General features: G+C 40.0%; 1 protein-coding gene across 1 annotated transcript in view; it reads left to right on the top strand.

Moving 5' to 3' along the window:
- The window catches only part of plcb3 (phospholipase C, beta 3 (phosphatidylinositol-specific)), a 57,520-nt gene that overhangs the window by 29,788 nt on the left and 6,723 nt on the right, over positions 1-21,009 (top strand). Inside the window, exons 3-33 of the mRNA XM_059354611.1 lie at positions 4,182-4,250; positions 5,427-5,564; positions 5,899-5,978; positions 6,060-6,113; positions 6,393-6,465; positions 8,041-8,141; positions 8,257-8,423; positions 9,332-9,478; positions 9,583-9,740; positions 10,686-10,768; positions 11,002-11,086; positions 11,649-11,796; positions 12,070-12,171; positions 12,273-12,346; positions 12,432-12,528; positions 12,732-12,816; positions 13,074-13,198; positions 14,029-14,183; positions 14,270-14,431; positions 14,538-14,637; positions 14,819-14,923; positions 15,703-15,797; positions 15,992-16,133; positions 18,032-18,073; positions 18,246-18,355; positions 18,515-18,624; positions 18,718-18,877; positions 19,105-19,181; positions 20,338-20,427; positions 20,514-20,571; positions 20,913-20,999. Of these exons, the coding sequence (XP_059210594.1) occupies positions 4,182-4,250; positions 5,427-5,564; positions 5,899-5,978; positions 6,060-6,113; positions 6,393-6,465; positions 8,041-8,141; positions 8,257-8,423; positions 9,332-9,478; positions 9,583-9,740; positions 10,686-10,768; positions 11,002-11,086; positions 11,649-11,796; positions 12,070-12,171; positions 12,273-12,346; positions 12,432-12,528; positions 12,732-12,816; positions 13,074-13,198; positions 14,029-14,183; positions 14,270-14,431; positions 14,538-14,637; positions 14,819-14,923; positions 15,703-15,797; positions 15,992-16,133; positions 18,032-18,073; positions 18,246-18,355; positions 18,515-18,624; positions 18,718-18,877; positions 19,105-19,181; positions 20,338-20,427; positions 20,514-20,571; positions 20,913-20,999 (3,279 nt within the window). The remainder of the gene's footprint in view (positions 1-4,181; positions 4,251-5,426; positions 5,565-5,898; positions 5,979-6,059; positions 6,114-6,392; positions 6,466-8,040; positions 8,142-8,256; positions 8,424-9,331; positions 9,479-9,582; positions 9,741-10,685; positions 10,769-11,001; positions 11,087-11,648; positions 11,797-12,069; positions 12,172-12,272; positions 12,347-12,431; positions 12,529-12,731; positions 12,817-13,073; positions 13,199-14,028; positions 14,184-14,269; positions 14,432-14,537; positions 14,638-14,818; positions 14,924-15,702; positions 15,798-15,991; positions 16,134-18,031; positions 18,074-18,245; positions 18,356-18,514; positions 18,625-18,717; positions 18,878-19,104; positions 19,182-20,337; positions 20,428-20,513; positions 20,572-20,912; positions 21,000-21,009) is intronic.

Genomic DNA, 21,009 nt, shown 5'->3' on the forward strand with positions numbered 1-21,009 from the left:
AGGAAAGGAGTAAGTGAACAAGGGCCTAATCAAAGCACATCAACATTTACTGTACTCGAGGTTAGTGTCTAAATATAGGCTAACCTAATAGCAATTGTTGGATCAAAATCACCTATGCACGCAACAGCAGCACAGTTTAAGAGATTAGCCCCAGGATACTGTTTCAGAAATTAAAAGATGAGTCAAAGCAATACAGTGGCTTGTTGTTTGAGAAATCAATTTAATTTTGTGCAGAGAGTTATAAGAGAAGATCAATCCCACTCATCCAATCATATCTGATACATTTAACAGCGTTTCCGGAGGCCTTCCTGTACCTATGAGGTCACAGTTTCAAACCGTATCCACACCTCATGTGGCACTAACTGCTCACAGATAAACTCCTTGTACTTTTTGGGACATTTTGTAGTTTTCTGACATTGCTCTTGTGTCCAAATCTAACATGATTACTCACAGTTTTGTCTCTGATACTGCACTTTTGTCAAACCATCAGATAAGTTCCTGTTCATAGCAAGATATCTTTCCTTTCAGTGTGTCTGCTTGTGAATATGTTAGGTTTTTTGCATCAATAAGCCTGTTTACACACACACTGTTGTCCCGTTTGGAGTGCCGCAGTCAGAGAATTTAAACATATCGTTTGGGAGAACAGGAAAAGCCCATATCTCGGTTTTGAGAAACTTAAATATACCATGTGGATTACTGTCTGCAGGCACGTCTTTGACTCAACCTATACTCAGAAAACCATAATGTAATTATGATCTGTATGATAAAGTTATTGGATTTTTTCTGTAATCTTCAATCACTGAAATCTGCATTCAGCACCAAATGAGGAATTGCCAGATATTAAATCACTAGATAAGCAAACATGATACACCACTATTTGGCAGCAATAGCTCAAAATCAATGCTTCTGTGGTTGATAGCAGGAAAAAAATTGAATGGTGTCGCTTCGTTTAGAACCAAAGCAGGATGAAGAGCTTCTTCTAGACTCAATGGACCAGAGTGCATTGCAGCAGCACATGCATTGTTTTGCAAAAAAAGGTGCAATACAGTTTTGCCTATTTAATCAACAGCTAAGTTCACAACATTTATTCAACAAGTGGTAAAGAAGTGCATTCTGGTAAATGTAGGAAGTCACTAACTGAGGCAGAAGTGCATGAAGCAGACTGAGGGAAAGTTATTCGCTCCACAAAAACGGTAAATTAAAGTAAATTGTGGCACTTTATCACAACATGACTCCTGGAAAACTCTCACCCAGACTCATTTGGAGCAATAATGAGCCTGCAGCCGAGTCTGCAGTGATAAATGTAGTGAGCTGTGTTTGGACTTAGCACTGAGAGATGAATGGAGCGCTACAGCTGCCACGACTAGCTAAATATTACACACTGAAACACACAGATACACACACGCTAACTGAGCAGAAGGCCGGAATATGTTAGGAATGTGCTCTCGGAGATGACCGACCTTCACGCGGACACATGCACCACGTTGTGCGCTCGGATACACAACTATGTGCCAAAACACACACATTCACACACTTTTGGGATCACATGCTGACACATTTGTACTCGTCTTGAGTGAAGATTTGCTTGTGAAGAGTTGCTCACGCTTCTGTGTCACATGCGTCTAATGTGCACTGACTTGAAAACCTTTCCAACACACATGCACACACCTACGCACATACACCCCGTCTTGCTCAACAGGTCAGGATGTTTCACAAGTCGGGACCTGTCTGTATATTGCTGCGTCTGCGTGTGTGTGTGTGTGTGTGTGTGTGTGTTTTACATTACCAGCCAGTGAGAAAATGTGAGCTGTTAAAGACACACACACGCACACACAGGCGGCAGACAAAGTTGTAGTCTCATTACTGTTTTCTCCAAGGAGTTACCATAGCAATGGCAGAATGAAACCACGGCCTGTGGGACAGGAGGTGTGTGCGTGTGTCCGTGCACGTATGTCAATGCGTGTGTGTCCTACAGACCCAGAAGTGGTTTATTCCCCCAGGAAGGAAGTTATTCTCCACAGGCCAATCAGAGGACAAAGTTTGAGACAGAGTTTAATCCAATTGGTCCAACACTTTTGACCTTTATTACTCACAGCCAATCCCAAGGGAGCAGACAGCCAGCAGGGCGATGACATCACAGCCAGAGTGAAGTAACGAAAGGGGAAGACATGAGTTTCAATAGTGATTTATAAGTTTGTCTTTTCTGGTATTTTTGGAAGAAAATAAGGGGAGAACATGGATAAAACAAGTGCAAGATGATGTTTGACAATCAGTTAATCTGAAAATGTGTTTTTTTTCATTATTGAATGTCTTAAATTGTCTTAAATTGTGTCCTGAAAAATGCACTCAGTGCAACAGTGTGGCCACGCACAGATGGAGAGAAAGATGTGAGATGTGTGACATAAATGTAGTAAGAAAGCCCGGGGAATGAGTGCAGGACTAAACAAATATTTACAGTGCGTCCTCCTCTGTGTTTATGGCCATGGTTTATGACCATACTCTCCTCCTCTCGTCCATCCCTCCCATTTTCGTCTCTGCTTGGGCTTCAGTTCCAGACCACAGTATCCTTCAGGTTAAGGCTTCTGTCTTGCTGTTATGTATTCCAACTATTTTCCTATCTCCGCTGTGTGGTTTTGCTTGTTTGCGTATGTGTGGGCTCATACATACAGTATTGCTATCACAGCATCAGTCATGCAAATCTATTCCAAAGATTTGTCTAAGATATATGTGCGTGTCCAAATTTCTGTCCCTCTGTTTTCCACTGTCTCACGCAGAGAGAGTTCACATGTCACTGGTTGTGTTTTATGTCTCAAGAAGCAGAGGAGTCTGATAAAAGATGCATAAAAGTGGATTTAATGGGAGGAGAACGGCTCGACGGAGCATGAACAGACCAAAAACACTCTTTTGTTACATCTGTGTTTCTAATGTACGTGCTGCTTCTTACATACATGCATTACAAACAGCAGAACAAATATTGAAATAAAACTGACCTGTCATGCCATCATAAACATATTATCAATTAAAGTACATATTATATATAATATTCTGCTTGATATTTTTTCATGTAAGTTTCACTAATTATTTTAAGTTTAAAGGAAAACAACTCATCTCATATGAATAGATTCAGAATCCACAGCACTGCATGTGTGGCTGTACTTAGACATCCTAAAGTTTTAGCTAAATGCTAACATCCACGTTCAGCACCTTTTAGTTTAAGTATTCAGCCTATTGTTAATTAGCTGTGAGAAAGACTCCCCCCTGCGGTGACTTTATTGCCAGTTCTCCCCTGCTATCTCTCTCCTCATCTGAACTCACAATCAAACCAAGCCCAGATTAGCTCACTAAGCACAAAATGAAGTTGAGGCTAATAGGAAAGTCTTTAGTTTTGTATGTATTTGGGGATCCCTCAGTGGCCCTACAGTGTTGTTACAGTCATTCCCTGGTGCAGAGTTGGGATGTCACAAGAAATAAGACTTCAGTACCAAGTCAATGCCTTAGTCCTAAAAAGATGACTACTTCTCTTTCTACAGTAAGGCAGGTATTGTTTTTTATACTGTCTGAATGGGATTTATTGTCCCGTTTCTTTATTTTGGTATCAAATTTGGTATCGGAAATTGTGGAATTTCACTGGTATTGGTATCGATTACTAAGTTTCCGAGATGTAGTGACTGAAGACACTGACCAATCAGAGCAGACTCTGCTTATTTGGAAGATGGGGTGTTAAGAGACAGGCCCTAAGACCGAGCATTTCACTACACTGTTCAGGAACCATTAAAATTGTTTGGCAAGCCATCCCATCCCTGGACCAAAGTGGATAGATCAACCTATCAACATTGCCATCCTTATAGCAACACTGCTAGCGTTGCAAAAATGAGGGTATTTCCCACAGTGATACTGAATAATATATAAAAAATAATATACATGGTCACCCATAAAGTTGGAATAAAATATTTTTTACCTCTTTCCATGGCATGATTGTGACAATGTGATTTATTATTGACAGATAAAGTGGATATCTTCTGAAAACCTTAATTAATCTCTTCCAAACAAACAAAATGATTCCAACTTTATGGACGGCCGTGTATATTCATAATATGATTTGCAATTACAAATGTTGAACTTCTGCAGTCATTGTTCTACTAATCAAGTGATTGACTGAAATCTATGTCTCTGTCTTTTAGGAGGTGGAGATTCTGGACATCAGCACCATCAGAGACACCAGAACAGGAAAATACGCCAAACTACCAAAGGTCAGTTGGAGGGAGAAAGAGGGAGAAAGAGGGAGAAAGAAGCTGTCACCTCCTGCTGTTGATGACTTTGTCCTCTGACTGGAAATGTGATGCTCAAGTGTGTGACTGTCACCAAAAGATGTGTGTCCACTGTAGATGTGTGTGTCCTCTCACAACTGGTGGTGAAAAGGTGACAGAGTGCTAATGAGCCCACTGACAGATGGACCGTCAGACAGGAAGTGATATAACCAGTGACTGTTGGCAAGGAAGTCATTGAGTAAGAACGCAGATCTGACTAATATATATATAAAAACATACGACCTCCATGGAAAGAGAGTAACTGAACATGGACCAACTCATTTGAATTAACGGTAATAGTTATTAACATTATTATTACTTTTGTAAAATGGCCTACACATTGTTTATGTCGTTATTATTGTTTTATGGATAATAAAATTGAAAATCTGATCTAAGATCTGTTTTCTTATGGCTTTGGTACTTTCGATACATATCGTTTTAAACATGTGGTAGCGAAGAAGAATCAAAACTTTTGACAATCTCACTGCTGAGTAACATCAAAATGTAATGTCAATCATCATATATACATCTACTTTATATATAGTTCAACAATTTTTGTATCCAGAAGAAATGTTCCTGTTGCTCTTGAAAAATCCACAGAACACACTGTCAACAGTTTTAAGAGGATTATTTCTTTAGTAGATAGTGCTTCCAAAGAAAACTGCTAAGAGGTCTGTGTAATATCTTCAGTCATGTGGTCGCTGTTTATAAATTATGCTCCTTTAAACCCTCACTCGCCACTTAATGGGAATGTACATTTTGTCCTCTGCTTTGAGAGTATTTTTCTTGATAAACAGCCATCCCAGATAATTAATTTAATTGAAATGAACGAAAGAGACGATAGAGAGGGAGTGATGGAGGGAATGCATAATTGATGGAGAGACACTGAGTGTCCGAGAGAGTCAGTGGAAGAGAAAGAGCGCTCTAAAAAGGAGGAAAGAGTCGCCTGGTTAATTAGATCAGAGTGCTACACCACATGCATCACATTTACTGTTCTCAGGAGGCAGAGAGATGGACAAGGGGCGGGAAGGATGTGTGCACGAACAAAACCAGTGTTGTGGTCAGTATGTTGCAGACTTTGTAAGTTAAAAAAAAAGTGTGTGTGTCTGTGTGTGTCAGGACCAGAAGCTGCGAGAGGTGCTGGGCTTCGGTAAAGGCGACTCCGTTGAAAGGAAGCTGGTAACTGTCGTCCATGGCAATGACCTGGTCAACACCTCCTTCCTCAACTTCCAGGCTATGCAGGAAGATACAGCCAAGGTAACCATGGAAACCATGACCACCATCTCATAAACTACTCACATTACTTATTCTTGCCTTGGATATTTATTCCTTCTTCCGGTCATGTCTCCAACTTTCCTCCTTCTCCCCCCTGTATCTTTTTTCCCCTCAGGCCATGTGCAGATTACTCTCTTTTCTCTTTACGATGTTGACACAGAGGCATGTGTGTGTTTAGGAGTTGTAAAGACAGATTTTTCCCCGTGTTAGTGTGTGTGTTTGTGTTGTATATAGAAACTGTTTCACTTAGTTTTGTCATCAGACGAAAAGTCAAACAACCGCTGTTTTATCATCTTGTGTCCGTGTGTGCTTCCAGATTTGGACAGATGAACTGTTCACTTTGGCCACAAACATACTTTCCCAGAATGCATCACGGCACACCTTCCTCCTCAAAGCGTAAGTAGTTGTGTGTGTGTCTCATCTTTACCATAAGTAGGTTTCAGATGTTCTTTTAAAGCCTCTCTCTGTGTGTTTCAGGCACACTAAGTTAAAGCTGCAGGTGAATCAGGACGGGAAGATTCCTGTGAAGAAGTGAGAAACACACACGGACCACTCTTTAAACTCTAGACAGAATTTTAAACACCAGTGCCTTTCACTTCTTCTTTCCTTTCCTCTTCTCTGTCTCTCTTCCACTTTCTCTCCCCATCAGTTCACCTCTGCTTTATCTCTGTTCACTGATGTTTGTGTCACTCACATAAATGTAATCCTGTCAGACTCTGCTGACGGTGTTTGATTGTTACGCTGTGAACAGTGAATGGTTTGACTCATGATAACTGCCTGAACCGTGAATGTTATCTCTCTTTCTTTTAGTATTCTGAAGATGTTTTCAGATAAAAAGAGAGTGGAGACGGCTCTGGAGCAGTGTGGCCTCGTCAATAACAGGGTAATCATCTGAAGCGATCACTGACCACAGGGCTACTCAAGATATGCGTGTGAATTGTTTCGGTTCATACATGAGATTTGAGTAGTTGCAACTCTAGTCTCTCACCCTGGGGTGTTGCATTGCATTCTTTGCATGCCTTTGACCCTCAATGTAAGGAGGCAAACAGGGCTGAAGGCCTCTAGGAGAGTACCTTTACAATATGACACTTTATTGAACTGAGTCACAAGTGGTAAAGATCAAACAAACAAAAGCTATTAGGCTAATTAGTGAGTTTTATAGGAATACTTTGGATTTTTTGAAGTGTGACAGTATGAGATAAAATCACCCTTCAGCATTGCTTGTAGGTGGATTTTGTTAAGAAAGGCTTAAACCATTCATTTTAAACCTCATTTAGGCTGCATAGAAACTAGATATCAAGTAGTTTTCTTAAGTCATTAGCTGTAACAATTATTCGGTACACAACAGATATAATTTAAACAAAAACGACAACATTTGATGTTCCCTAAATGTAAAATGTGATGCTTTTCTTTGTTAGATATGATAATAAACAAAATAGCTTTGGATTTTTGGACTGTTGCTCACATAACATTTGAAGATTTTAAGCTAAAACACTATTATAACTCCCTCCAAGCACCAGACAAACACAAGTTAGTTTCTTGTGCTGATTTATTTGAAGCTTCATCCATCATAAATTATTAAGAAAATAAAGCTTAAATCAAGTTTACTTAACATTAACATTTTATAAAGTAAAATACAGGGTGAAAAAAAGAAATAAAAAACCTAGCTGGCTGCGTGCTGCATAAAGGGAATTATCAAACGATATTTAGGTGAGTTAGTGCACTTTCAAAATAAAAGCATTATAATGTATACCAAATAAAATAACATTTAAATGCAAATGCAACTTAAATTATTCTTTTCAATAACGTTCTTAAAGAAAGGTAAACAAAATCTGCAATAAATTCGCAAATATTTTCTTATATTTTATTGACAAAAAAATAAACGATTAGTCAAAAAATAATGTGTAGATTCACTGATAATGAAAATAATTGTTAGTCGCAGCCCTAGTCTTCATTCATTATTGTAAACCTGAAAGTCCGATCTTGTCAAATTCCTGCAGTGTATGGTAGCACAGACTTGTGGTTTGGTAGGTAAAACTTGTTTCTTGTGTGTTAAATGTCAGGGCAATCTTTCCTAAAAATCTGTTTTGGAGTCACAAGACTTTTTTTCTGAAGAAGGGACCAGATTGTGCAAACTGCACTGTCAGCATTTCTCTTTGTACTGTTGTACTCTGGGGCCTCCTGCTGGTTGAAAGGGAGAACACATAAAACACTGAGAAGAGTCACTGTTAATTAGTTATTTTAGCTACAGAATTAACAATTCTTTGTAGTTGGAAATTCAGCAACAAAGCAGGATTTTTTAGTATTTTGGGGATCATTTTGGGGATGATTAATTTACACAGTGTGTGATTCAACATTTACAAGTAGTAAACTTTGCATTTTATCCTCAGTTTGGTAATTTTCCTTTCTTCTCTTTCCCTCCACATCTTTCTACACAATCCTCTCTGTTCCCTTTCAGACAGAGGGAATCAAGCCAGATGACTTCACGTGGGAGTCCTTCCAGAAGTTCCTCGACACCCTCTCTCTCCGGCCTGAGATACAAAGCATCTTTGAGGAAAGGTATGTGGCACACTTTCACTGGTATATGCCTGCCTGTTTGCCACAATAAACCATCAACCCCTGTGCAAAATTATTTTGTAATTCCGTTCATTACATTTTTCACTTTTTGCTCCAGTGGCTCCAAGAGGAAGCCATTCATCTCTCTGGACCAGCTGATGGACTTCATTAACCGCAGGCAGCGAGACTCCAGACTGAACGAGGTGCTGTACCCCCCGCTGAAAAGAGAGCAGGTCCGACAGATCATGGAGAAATATGAGACCAACACCAGCCAGCTGGAGCGAGGTTTGTCATTTTGAGTGTTCTATATTTTTCTGTTCACACACCAGGCATCTAGATCAGGGATGGGCAACTGGAGGCCCGGGGGCCGCAGACAGCCCGCACCCTCACTTTAAGTGGCCCTCAGTACAATCTTAAAAGTGCAGTGTAAAATTGCAGAAAATTAATGTTGGTCTGCTGTTCTTGCACTGAAAAAAAAGAAATCACACTAAATCTTGATGTGCTTGTATGTTTCTTGGAAATAAGTAATTTGGCCTAAAATAAGCTTAAAACACAACTCATGGACCAAGTAGGTTAGTTTACATAGACCACAACAACAGTTGAGTTTGTTGCCTCTTGTATAATCTGTTTATCAGCTGCAGCAGATCATTAAAGGTTAATTATGATTGATTTCCTGGTCTTTTATTGTAGGAAGTTATACTCTTTTAAAATCCTTGGCCATGCACCGACAGAAGCTGTATCCATGTCTCTTCTTTAAAATATCCAGAATGTGGGACATTTGTGTATTTGATGAAATGTCCTCCACATGTTTTCCTGCGGATAAACTGTACAAAACTTGGGAACAAACAGAGCCTTGGCTGCTGTAAGCCGCTCTGCTAGGACACAGTTAAGCCAAAATCTGTAAGATGATCCACGATCCAACCCACAGTGTTCAGAGCTAAGCTGGATCTTCCTTTAAGTCGGGTGGCATCCAAAAATAAAATAAATCAGAAGCCTTTTGATCTTTAGGTGAGTTCACTGCTAGAGCACATGGTGTATATTTCTCATAGTATCCTCCGGTCCATGCCCTTTTTATCGAATCAATTATTCTGATTGCCATGAGCAGATGGATGCTGGTCTGACGGTCAAAAACAAGTCTGACCTTTTTTAAAGTCGGTAAACACATCCCGTCCTTTTCTCTCTCCGTCATGCAGACCAGATCAGCTTGCAGGCTTTCAGCCGGTATCTAGGAGGAGAGGAAAACAGCATCGTGCCACCAGAGAGGCTGGATATCATCGACGACATGAACCAACCGCTTTCTCACTACTTTATCAACTCCTCACACAACACATACCTCACAGGTACAAGAGCACCCCTCACATCTAACGTTGTGTTCACATATATAATGTTGTCATTCGTCTTTGTGATCCCAAAAGCATCTTTCTCTCCCTTTGTGTGTCTGCAGTGGGTCAGCTGACCGGTCTGTCGTCAGTGGAGATGTACAGGCAGGTGCTGCTAACCGGCTGTCGGTGTATAGAGCTGGACTGCTGGAAGGGCCGGCCGCAAGATGAGGAACCCTACATCACCCACGGGTTCACCATGACCACTGAGATCCCCTTTAAGGTGCTTTTTCCTTTTTTATTACTACAGAAAGTGGTTGAAGTGCCAATACCTGTTGCCCAAACTAACTAAGTAAAAAGGTTTTAACTTCTGTCATAAAAAGTTCTTTGCTTTATTACAATGTGTCAAAGTTCTGCTATTTGATTTATCAGGTAAAACCAATTGACTGTATTTAAATAATGGATGTAGTCACCGTGATGTCATCCGTTAGTTTGTGGACTGCCTGTTTGAAGCATTGAGTTCTGCGTTTCGGGTGTCACCATCTTGCTTTGCATTCATCTCCATCTTTGTTTTTTAGAAACCGGGAGAGACAATATTTGGACTGGGGAAGTGCGAGGACGGGTGTATCTAAAAATAAACTGTTAACGCTAAAACAAAATGTACATTATTTACAAGAAAAATTGAACAGCCAATTCCGTGGAGTGTCTTTCATTACAACCGAACGCTGAACAAGACATTTTTATATGAAAAAAATGTTCAAATAAACGAAACGAAATCACAAACAAAAAACTTGCCAAGATAGTGACTTGTCAATCAAAGGTAGCCACGCCCTAAATCATACCGTTTTATCATCTATTGTCTTATCATCTATTGTCTTTTAAATGGGACCATTATTTACACAATTAACATCATATTCTCTTGAAGAAGACCTTAAACTAGCTATGGAGACCATAATGTTGCCACGAGAATTTTTTCTGAGGTAATACATGAAGTGAGAAGTAGTCTCATTTTGTATTCAGATAGATAGGACCGGAATTCTTTTGCAAACGCCGTTGAAACTTTGCAGGCTTAATGCACTTTCAGGTTTGCTTCACTGCTCAGAATGGGAGGTTGCCGCCTGGTAAAAACTTGAATGTTTAGTTCGTAAGCACTCATGAAACACCTTGCAATGTGAGGAAATGTTTATTTTTCCTACTTCTGATTGTCTCATTCTTTCCCTGACTGTAGGAGGTGATTGAGGCGATAGCAGAGAGTGCTTTCAAGACCTCACAGTATCCCCTCATCCTCTCCTTTGAAAACCACGTAGATTCGTAAGTCCTGCCAGTCTGTATGAGTGTGTGAATTCTGATAATCTAGTTTGTATTTATGTATTTTGGGTTGCAGTTTAGTCTGATGTGTTAATTACCAGAACAGATGCAATATTCAAGGCTTTTATTTAAGTTTTGCTCAAAAAAATGTTATAATCATGGCAACTGATGTTTTCAGGCATGTTGGGTTTAGTAGTGATCATTCAGAATCTGACCCGTGTCTTTTGTTTTGTCAGGGCCAAGCAGCAGGCCAAAATGGCAGAATACTGCAGGACCATCTTTGGAGACGCCCTGCTCATTGAGCCACTGGAGAAATATCCGGTAAGACTGCACCATCTGATACTCATTTATAACATTTACACGCTGTGTCAGTCTAAAATTAATGCATTTTTAATTATGTTTCACTGAAAATTAACAACACACTAATATCCTTTGACTCCACAGTCATGGTGTTAATCAACTTAGACACCACTGAATAGGATCACAGCTTGTGATGTGCAGATCAGCTCATGATCTTGACCATTTTCTACCAAATCACAACTCGTGATGCACCGCTTTAGACCTCACAAACATCTCTCTATTTACAACTCTCACTGCATGCACACAAACTAACACGAGTCTGTCTTAAATGTGTTAAAAAGTAAAAGTTGATTGGGACACTGATTTGGACACTGATTTCATACTGATTAAGTAAGATGTTATACTGATTTAAACTTATTTTTGACTAGTTGACTAGTCGATGTTAGACTTCATTTGAACTATTTTAATTTTGACTGATTTTAAGAGCTGTTTCACTCTGGTTTAACATATTGTGCATGACACTTTGACTCCTGCTTTCTTTCTCCAAATGTTCAATTTTCCCATGTCTTTTCTGTTTCTTTAGCTGGTCCCTGGTCAGCCCCTCCCCTCACCACAGGAAATGCTGGGAAAGATTCTCATCAAAAACAAGAAGAAGCACCATCACCACCGACCCTCGAGCAGTGGCAGCATCCGGCGCAGAGAGCTAGAGGAGCAGTCGTCACCCAACAACGGTGAGCGCCGGCGACTATCTGCGTTTCTTGCAGATGCGTGCATGGCTGAGAATCTGTAGATTCAGACTGCATTCAAGCAGCTGATTTCACTCTTATACTCCTCCTGTTTGGTTGTAATGATTGTTTAGAGGAATGAAACCTGTTGAGTGTTAGGCTCAGATGGCACATGACTGAAAGCTACAGTGGGTCTATCACAGACGTGCTTAAAATGATGTTAGAATATACAGATTACTGTAAGTAGTTAAAACTATTAGTTTGTTTTCATGTGTGTAGACTGCCCCCTGACCGACGGCGAGGGAAGCCAGCTCCTGTCTAACGGAGAAGAAAAGCTGGCTGAGACGATGGTCAAAGACTCTGAGCCTCGCAAATCCATCGGTGGGTTGTAGAAGAAGATACAGATGGATATATGGATTATAAAGTCTTCCATTGTTGTGCACACTAGGTTTAACATAACGTGTATTTATTACATGGTTCAGGAGGTGAGGGAGAAAGCGAGGAGGATGAGGAAGATGAATCGGCGACGGAACCGAAAAAGCCGAACTCTGATGAGGTAAGAGCCATCAGGAACGCTGCTGACAGTTTGTTTGACTGGCTTATGGTCTGATTGATGGATTAGTGCTATCTGCCTCCCTCAGGGTACAGCCAGCAGTGAGGTGAACGCCACAGAGGAGATGTCAACACTCGTCAACTACATCGAACCTGTCAAATTCAAGAGTTTCGAGGTGGCAAACAGTGAGTATGTGTGTGAGAGTGATAAAGACACAGGAAGATGCTGTGACTTGGGGAGTGAGGAGGGGGGCAAGCCTTGTTAGTGTTAATTACCTCTCCCATGTAGCTTATTAGGTAAACAAACTGGCTGTGTGGTCTCTTTTGTGGATCGAATCATTTTCTGTACCTGTGTTCTTTTGTCATTTTTCACTCTTTCTGTCCACCAGAAAGGAGGAAGTACTTTGAGATGTCGTCTTTGGTGGAAACAAAAGGCATGGACACCCTGAAAGGCTCCCCCATCGAGTTCGTCGAGTATCCTTGAAAGCTTGTCATCCCTTGGGAGGAGTATGGTTTATGTGTATGTGCATAATCTTTGGTGTGTTCAAATCCCTCTTTTGTGTTGTAACTGTTCAAGATGAGGGAAAGTCTTCAAACTAGTCTTAACTTTTAAACAACACGCAATAAATAGTGCTTGCCTTTATCTGTGACAGCCTACAATATGTTACAAATGGTCAGTGCAATTCATAAGCCACATATGCAGTGTTTAGTTCTTAACAGCACTCCTCTAGGTACAATAAGAATCAGCTGAGCCGGATCTACCCTAAAGGAACAAGAGTGGACAGCTCCAACTACATGCCCCAGCTCTTCTGGAACGTCGGCTGCCAGATGGTGGCGCTAAACTTCCAGACCCTCGGTGAGTCTATTTTTTTTTTTCACCTTCAGGTGGCCTAACTCGGTCATGTAATCTAGGCCTATAAAGTAGAAAGAAATAACTTTCTACAGCTCGCAGATACTGTAGCATAGAAAGTGACTGTATTAAAAAAGTGCATGTAGCCTCCGGTTCTGAAAAATGAAGCTAATGCAGAAGTGCCTTAAACCTGCATTCTTTCTCTCTTTCACTAACTGCAAAAATAAGTCAAATTGTACAGAAGTCAATGAGAAAATTAGGATTTAGGAATTATTTCTTCCGTAAACATTTTCCAAATGAGTTTATGCTCACAGTCACTAGCTTCAAATCTTCAATGCAGTATGATGTTCATTTTGTATATTCAATCCCATTTCAAATAAAAATAGATGATGCTTTAGGGTGTAGCTATGCTGCGATTGACAAGACACTTCCATGGCGAGCTGTCACTCAGGATAAAGAGCTAAAAACAATGAGTATCCATGGCACTGTGTACATTTGATCAGCTGTGTGAACTGGTTTTTGGTACACCTTAAATTACTGAAGCCAGGTGCAGTCAGGCTGCAGGTATAGGGGGGTATGTCTAGTGCCCTCATCCAAATAAGGTCACTTCTGGCTCAAAAAAAAAGATGCTGATGGCCAAAATGCCAAACTCAACGCTTCAAAAGTGATGGTGCTGCCCTTGTGGCTGCCTCTACTTCTTTTAGGATCAGTGAAAATCAAAGAGCTTTCTCAGCCTTATAAATAATTCCAAACTCAGGGAGGTCAAGTTAAAGCACCTCAATCTTTATCCTAGTTTCCCATCTTACATTCTTCATCTCTTCCTTCCTCTCTACCAGACCTCCCTATGCAGCTGAACATGGGTGTGTTTGAGTACAACGGCCACAGCGGCTACCTGCTGAAACCTGAGTTCATGAGGAGGACGGACAAACACTTTGACCCTTTCACAGAAAACATAGTGGATGGAATAGTCGCCAATACTGTCAAAATCAGGGTAAGCACAAAACATTACATTATTTGGACATTTAAGTTCTATGCAAGAGTTGTCATAATAAACATATATAATTTAACGTCCTCCAGGTGATCTCAGGCCAGTTTCTGACAGATAAAAAGGTTGGTGTGTATGTGGAAGTGGACATATTTGGACTTCCTGCCGATACAAAGAGGAAGTACAGAACCAAAACATCCAACGGGAATTCGCTGGACCCTGTGTGGGACGATGAGATGTTTGTGTTTAATAAGGTGTGCATGCCAAGATTCAGATATCTTTCAAATATTTCTCTCACCCTTCATTGTCTGTTATTTGTTAACTCTTAAACTTCTCCCATCAACACCCCTCTGTGTCCAGATCGTCCTCCCTACGCTGGCCTCTCTGAGGATAGCGGTGTTTGAAGAAAATGGAAAGTTTATTGGACACCGGATCCTCCCTGTGTCGGCCATCAGACCTGGTCAGCACTCTCACACACACACACACCCATAAACACGCTCTAGTACTGTCAGGCATTTAAAGAATTCTGGTGGTAACCACACTGATGTACTGTATGCCTGCTATGTGCATTCATTTACACCTTGCTGTACCTTTTCCACCCATGGACAGTAGTAATTAATGTATTTTTTCCTTCCTGATAGGCTACCACTACATCAACTTGAAGAATGAGCTGAACCAGCCCCTCCTCCTGCCCTCTCTGCTGGTTTACACTGAAGCTCAGGACTACATCCCTAATGAACACCAGGGTAAGAAGAACACTTTCCAGCTTTGCACAACACATCCTACTTAACAAACCTGTTGTCTGTGGTGACATTCCCAGGAAAAAACGTAAGCAACAGATGCGAAAAGAGCAATAACTTTGATGCACTTTAAAACAAGTAAAAGTGAGAACCCAAAAACAAAACACACATACAATACCTTTTATCACCCTAGCTGCTGTCAAAGAGAATGAAACAGATAATCAAACAGAGAAATAGCACTCCTGTTGGCTGTATATTTCAGCTGCTGAGCCATAATCTTCAGCTAATGATTTGAAAAAATGTATTCATTACTTCAGGCAGTCAACAGTAATTCATGGCTTTAAATTAAGAGGTTTTTATATTCATAAGATATGTACTTAGTTGCTTTCTTGTCAGAGTTAGATGAAAATATTGATATCAATCTCATATTTCATACCCGTATATAAAGCAACAATCAGCAGACAGTTAGCTTAGCTTTAAGAATAGAAACAGGGAAAACAGCTCTATGGTTCCCTGTAAATCCTGGAGCCATATTTCTCAAAAGGCCTTGGTTTCAGCTGTGGAAAAAAGCTTGAGGGACCTGAAGGATTCTCACTCAGCAAATCAATTTCATGTTCCCAATAATAAAGTCAGTGAAGTACCTTGACTTCAAGACTTGGACCTTGACTTGAACTTACCATAAAATATTCCAAATAACTTTGCCACTGGTCTAGAATATGTGAACATATGGTTATCTATGACCTTAAGGCATTCCTTGTCTTGCGTGTCTGTGTGTGTGTTCTCAGAGTACGCAGAGGCTCTGACCAACCCCATTAAGCACATCAGTCAGCTGCACAAGAGAGAGACACAGCTGGCTGTTCTCATAGAGGACAACAATGAGGTAAGGCACATCTGTGCGTCGAACAATAACAACCAAATGTTTGCACGGAGGTCAGAATGTGTGTGTGGATGTGAGGACAAGAACATTCCCCCCAACCCCTTCTTTAAAAAAGAATCTGAACCCCAATTAGTAAGTATTTAACTGTGTGATAGGTCTCCAGATTCTCATTTCTTTTTCCTATTGCTTGTGTCCAGCATGTCCCCAACCAGCCCAAAGAGAGAGAGAGCAAGGGAGAGAGTGAAGTCATTCTGGGAGGTGGAGTCCCCTCCCCCTTTGACGTCCTCCCTCCCTGCTCATTGGATGAAGCCCCTGACATCATCAAATTACCTGCACCGGGTAGGGACCTCCACAAATGTCGTCTTAATGTCTACACTTGACACCCGACAAACACACCTGCCATTTTGCTACATGTATGAAAAAGGATAATATGATAATGTAAACCTTCATTAGATTGAGATCATTTTCAGTTGTTGATGCCTTTAATTTTACTGCGGTGAAGGACTTGTTATTGTCAGTATTGCGTAGGATTCCAGCTGTAATCTATTGCAACACTACCAGTCCATGACAGCACAGGAAGCAGTGAGCTAACTCTCATTACATGTTTGTTTTGGGTCCACCGGACCTGCAGTAGGCCTTTGGGTTGCCAGTTTCAGTTATGGAGCAAGTTTAGAAGTCAGCCTACACTGCAAAAAAGCCAACTTGTATTTTTTGGCCTAAAACAGTGATTTAAGTTGGTGAAACTTGGAAATATAAATTATTGACATTTAGGGCAATAATGTAAGTTAGCACAACAAAGGAAGCCAGTTGTCTGCTCAAAAACAAGTTTGTGAGTTGTTGTTACTTATATCTTTAAGTTGGGGTTCACAGCAAGGGACAATAGTTCTGCTAACTCTTATTTCTTTGTTGTGAAATTCGGTCATTAGCGAAAGCTAGCGGCTAACTGATGCTAGTGGCTAACTGATGCTAGCAGCTAACTGATGCTAGCGGCTAACTGATGCTAGCGGCGCTGCTTGTTAGAGCTACAAGAGTAGCCATTAGCGTATCAATGCTAACTCAAATTGTGGTTGCAACATTAGCTGACATTTCATAGCGGCGTTACAATCGTGCCAATTCAGCACATTGCAGAAGTTAGCAGAAGTAAGGATTAAAAGTTATTACAATGTAAAATTATAAGTTAGTACAATTTACAGTTGAGTTGATAAAAATCTGAATTCAGAGTTGAGCAAACTCAAAAACAAAACTTAAAATATTTAGTTTAATTGTCCAAATTAAAATTTTATTGAAGTTTGTTGTCTTGAAATTTTGAGTTCACCCAACTTTCATTTTTTTGCAGTGTACATCCCCATGTATATTTGAATCAGCCTGCTGCAAGGAGGTGTGATATACATTAATGTTAGCTGTTAGCTATTACATGGATTTTTGTTTATGCGAGAAATGCCCACGTCTACTACATTAGCAAGAATTTGAGTAGTAGAATATGATACATGAGCTGAGTGGACATACTCAATCTAGGCAGATAGTAATATAGTAGTAGATAGTAATATAATAATTCACTATTGGATAAAATAGTTATGAATGATCACAAGTGACCTCTGAAAGATGGTCAGACACAGGAAGTCTCTTTTCGTCCTTTAAAAATAAAAGCGAACAGACATTAAGGTGCAGTTAAGAGGAAAGACGTGGGTGTTTACATATATAATGAACCTTAGAAAAAATAGTCACTAAAATGGAAAATATTTTAATGATTAGAAGAGGTGATGTTGATTTACATTCAGCTGTATGCACAGAATGATGCAGAGAAGTCGTATTACTTGAGTACGGACAGTATGCTGGTAAAAATACACTCAATGTTTAATGTAGTGCACCTTTTAGAGTGATTTTATGCAGCATATGCTGACTCTGTGTGTAGTACCAACTATGGGAAAAAAAGTGATTTCAAGCACAACCCATGTACGTGTCTTCACTCAACAAGTATTCATTTCAACAGCAAAAGTTTTTTCTTCCCTGTGTTGCTTAAATCATACATCTCCACAAATGTGAACTTTTCATGAATTAAAGCATAAAACTAATTGAAAATAAAACTGAAAATGATGATTTGTTTCATTCAACATGAGATGAACTTGTATGATAAACTAAAGCCATGCACATCGTTCTGTTTGATTGGTTCATTTTCCCATCATCCATTTCACACATACCGTCTGTGTGCTTCTCCTCCTGTATTTCTTACGGTGTAGCGCCAAGTCCGAAGGAAGACCTCATAGCCACTGTTCTGGCAGGTAAGGTCATTCCAGCACTTTCATTTCCACACAGAAACCACTAAAATCGTTTTTGTGTCACATAGATCTTAAGTTTGACAACCTGAGGGGGGACGAGCTGTCAGCAAGATTAACACTGAATGATATGACAACTGACCATAATTCTCTGTCTCACTGTCTGTCTGTCACTCAGACGTCTATGTCCAGTCGATAGAGGAGCTGAAGCAGCAGAAAGGCTATTTGAAGCTGCTAAAGAAACAGGGCAAAGAACTCAAGGAGATGCGTAAGAAACATCTCAAAAAGGTACACTCACAGACAGATGCTAGAACACAATCACAACACTTTTATCCTTTGTTTTGACGCATTCATTTTTTACTCCAGCATAGAAACTAGCTGATTAGATTATTTTTGCTCATGCACTGCACATCAGTTAAGTGCCGTTTTCCTTGTGTGTGTTTATAGGTGTGGAATCTGAGTAAGGAGCAGAAGAGTCGGAACAGCCAGCTTCACTCAGACACCCAGAGGAGACGCAGTCAGATGGAGAAGCACCTCAAACGTAGCATCAAGAAAAAGTAAAACTGAATGGATTTGGATGAATAATCTTGATAGACTGATGATGTAATGATCGATAGATTGTACTAAACTGGCTGACCTTGTGTGTTCAGCGAGCCTTATGAGCCGGTGCAGCGGGAGCTGACAGCATTGGATCAGGAGCTTGAGAAGCAGACGGTCCAGCTGAGGGAATGGCAGATGCAAGAACTACTGAAGCTCAGACAGCAGCTCCACTCACCGGAGAGAGAGAAGCAACAAACACACCTGCAGGAGGTAACAACACACACACACACGGCATCAAATAACTCCCTCAGTCTTTGCATCCTCAAGGTGACACACTTGGAAAAAACACTGTTTCCTTCCCAAGAATTCTTGAATATACATACTTTCATACTCACATAGTTCCTCATTAGCTGACCTCTAAGAAACTTTGTGGAACTTCCGTACATCTGCGCAGTGACTCACTGACAGGTCAACGTCTGCTGTGGTGTGTTTTTTAGGCCTTCCAGAAGTTAAAGGAGACGGCACATGAATGCCAAGCAAATCAGCTGAAGAAGCTCAAGGAGACGTGTGAGAAGTAAGTGCAACTGGTTCACATTGTATAAGAACAATCTGGACCCAAAGTCACTGCCAGAGTGGCTTTCTGCTTTAAGTTATTATGATGGTATAAATAAGCATTCATTTTTGACATACTGCCATATATTGATTTTAAAGGTTTTTTTTTCCTAAATTCCTAGATGTTGGACTGACCACAAACTAGGGCCGTATCTAATGCCAATTTTTATTTTTATTTTACATTTGAAGCTTTTATCGAGATTTTGGAATGAAGCTTTGAATGGCTCACATCCAATTTTATGTTAAGTCATCACCCTAAAATTTTTTTTAAAATCCTCTAATAAAGTAAATTACTTAAGGTGAGAGCCAAACATAGAATTTTTTTGTTATCAGGGTTCGTACGGATGCTTGAAATGCTTGAAAATGCTTGAATTTAAATGTATTTTCAAGGTTTAAAAAGTGCTTGGATTTTGGATAAAGTGCTATATCCATCTATAGACTATAGATAATCACACGTTCAATGTAAAAAATAATGAGTAGCCTATCTGAAATGAAGACTGTTCCTCCTAAAAGTGTAATACCATCGCTGTTGGTATGGTTAAGTGAAATCTCCCCCTTTTAGTATGTAAGTACTCATCTAAAACATGCAATTTACAACAGGTGTAAGATACTGGAAAAGCTTGAAAATTGACCTTGAAAGTCCTTGAAAAATGCTTGAATTTGACCACTGCTAAAGTGTACGAGCCCTGTGTTATTTTGATTATATAAATGTACTTTTTGGTGCTGTAAATTGCTGTAAATGTGCATGCCTCACCTTGTGTTTTTTTAATGGCTAAACCTGCCTCAGTAAAACCTCAGCGTCTGTTTGTTTGTTTTTTTAAATTAATTTTGATGTTTGGATTTTACAACACACTTTTTGGAAATGTTTGGATCACAAAAGCTAGAAACAATCAAACAGCCACTACTGGAATCTTATTCTAGCAAATAGTATAATACGAATCATTTTAGTGTAAAACAGGTTTAAACACATTAAATAGACATGCAAGAAAATGATTTTATGACTGAAATTTCAAACTACATTTTTTTTAAATAACATTCACAAAAATATAAAAGTTCCCTATGAAGTTTTCAGTTTGTCTTCATTCAGATGTAATGCTGTGATGTCATTGTATTTGCAGGGAGAAGAAAGACCTCCAAAAGATCCTGGACAGGAAGCGACAAAACAGCATCTGCGAAGCAAAGACCCGCGACAAAGACAAGGCTGAAACGTAATAATCCTGCCTGAAATAAGACATGTTTCTTATTTCTTTCATCTTTTATTTTCCTGACTGTTTCTCTTCATCTCCCTCTGTAGGGAGCTGAATGAGATCAACAGGAAACACATTCAAGATTCTGTCTCCTTAATCCGCGGGGTAAGTACCCACACTAACATTCTTATCACCAACAGTCCTTTAGGATTTATCTACTTTATAGTACATTCTTTCTGCCATTGTCATCAACTTTACTCTTCTCACACACTATCTGCTCTTCCCTTCTGTCCTATTTCACCTACATTGTCATCATCCTTCCTTTCCTTATCCCTGTGTTTTCCTTTTTTACTGGTTTCTCCTAAAATCCCCTCTTACACACTGCTTTTTATCCTGCATCTCCTTTCTATTTCTATTCCTATTTCCCTTACATTCCCCTTTTTTTCTACCCTCTCTACTCTTCCTAAATCTTCCTCCTTTCCTGCTCTTCTTTCCTCACCCCACAGCTGGAGGAGGCTCAGACCAGGAGACAGGACAAGCTGATGCTGAGGCAGCGGGAGGTGCTGCAACACATAGATGACGAACTTCCTCTGGTGAGCAAAA

This window comes from Centropristis striata, chromosome 17 (genome assembly GCF_030273125.1).
Source record: "Centropristis striata isolate RG_2023a ecotype Rhode Island chromosome 17, C.striata_1.0, whole genome shotgun sequence".
NCBI classification, from domain to species: Eukaryota; Metazoa; Chordata; class Actinopteri; order Perciformes; family Serranidae; genus Centropristis; species Centropristis striata.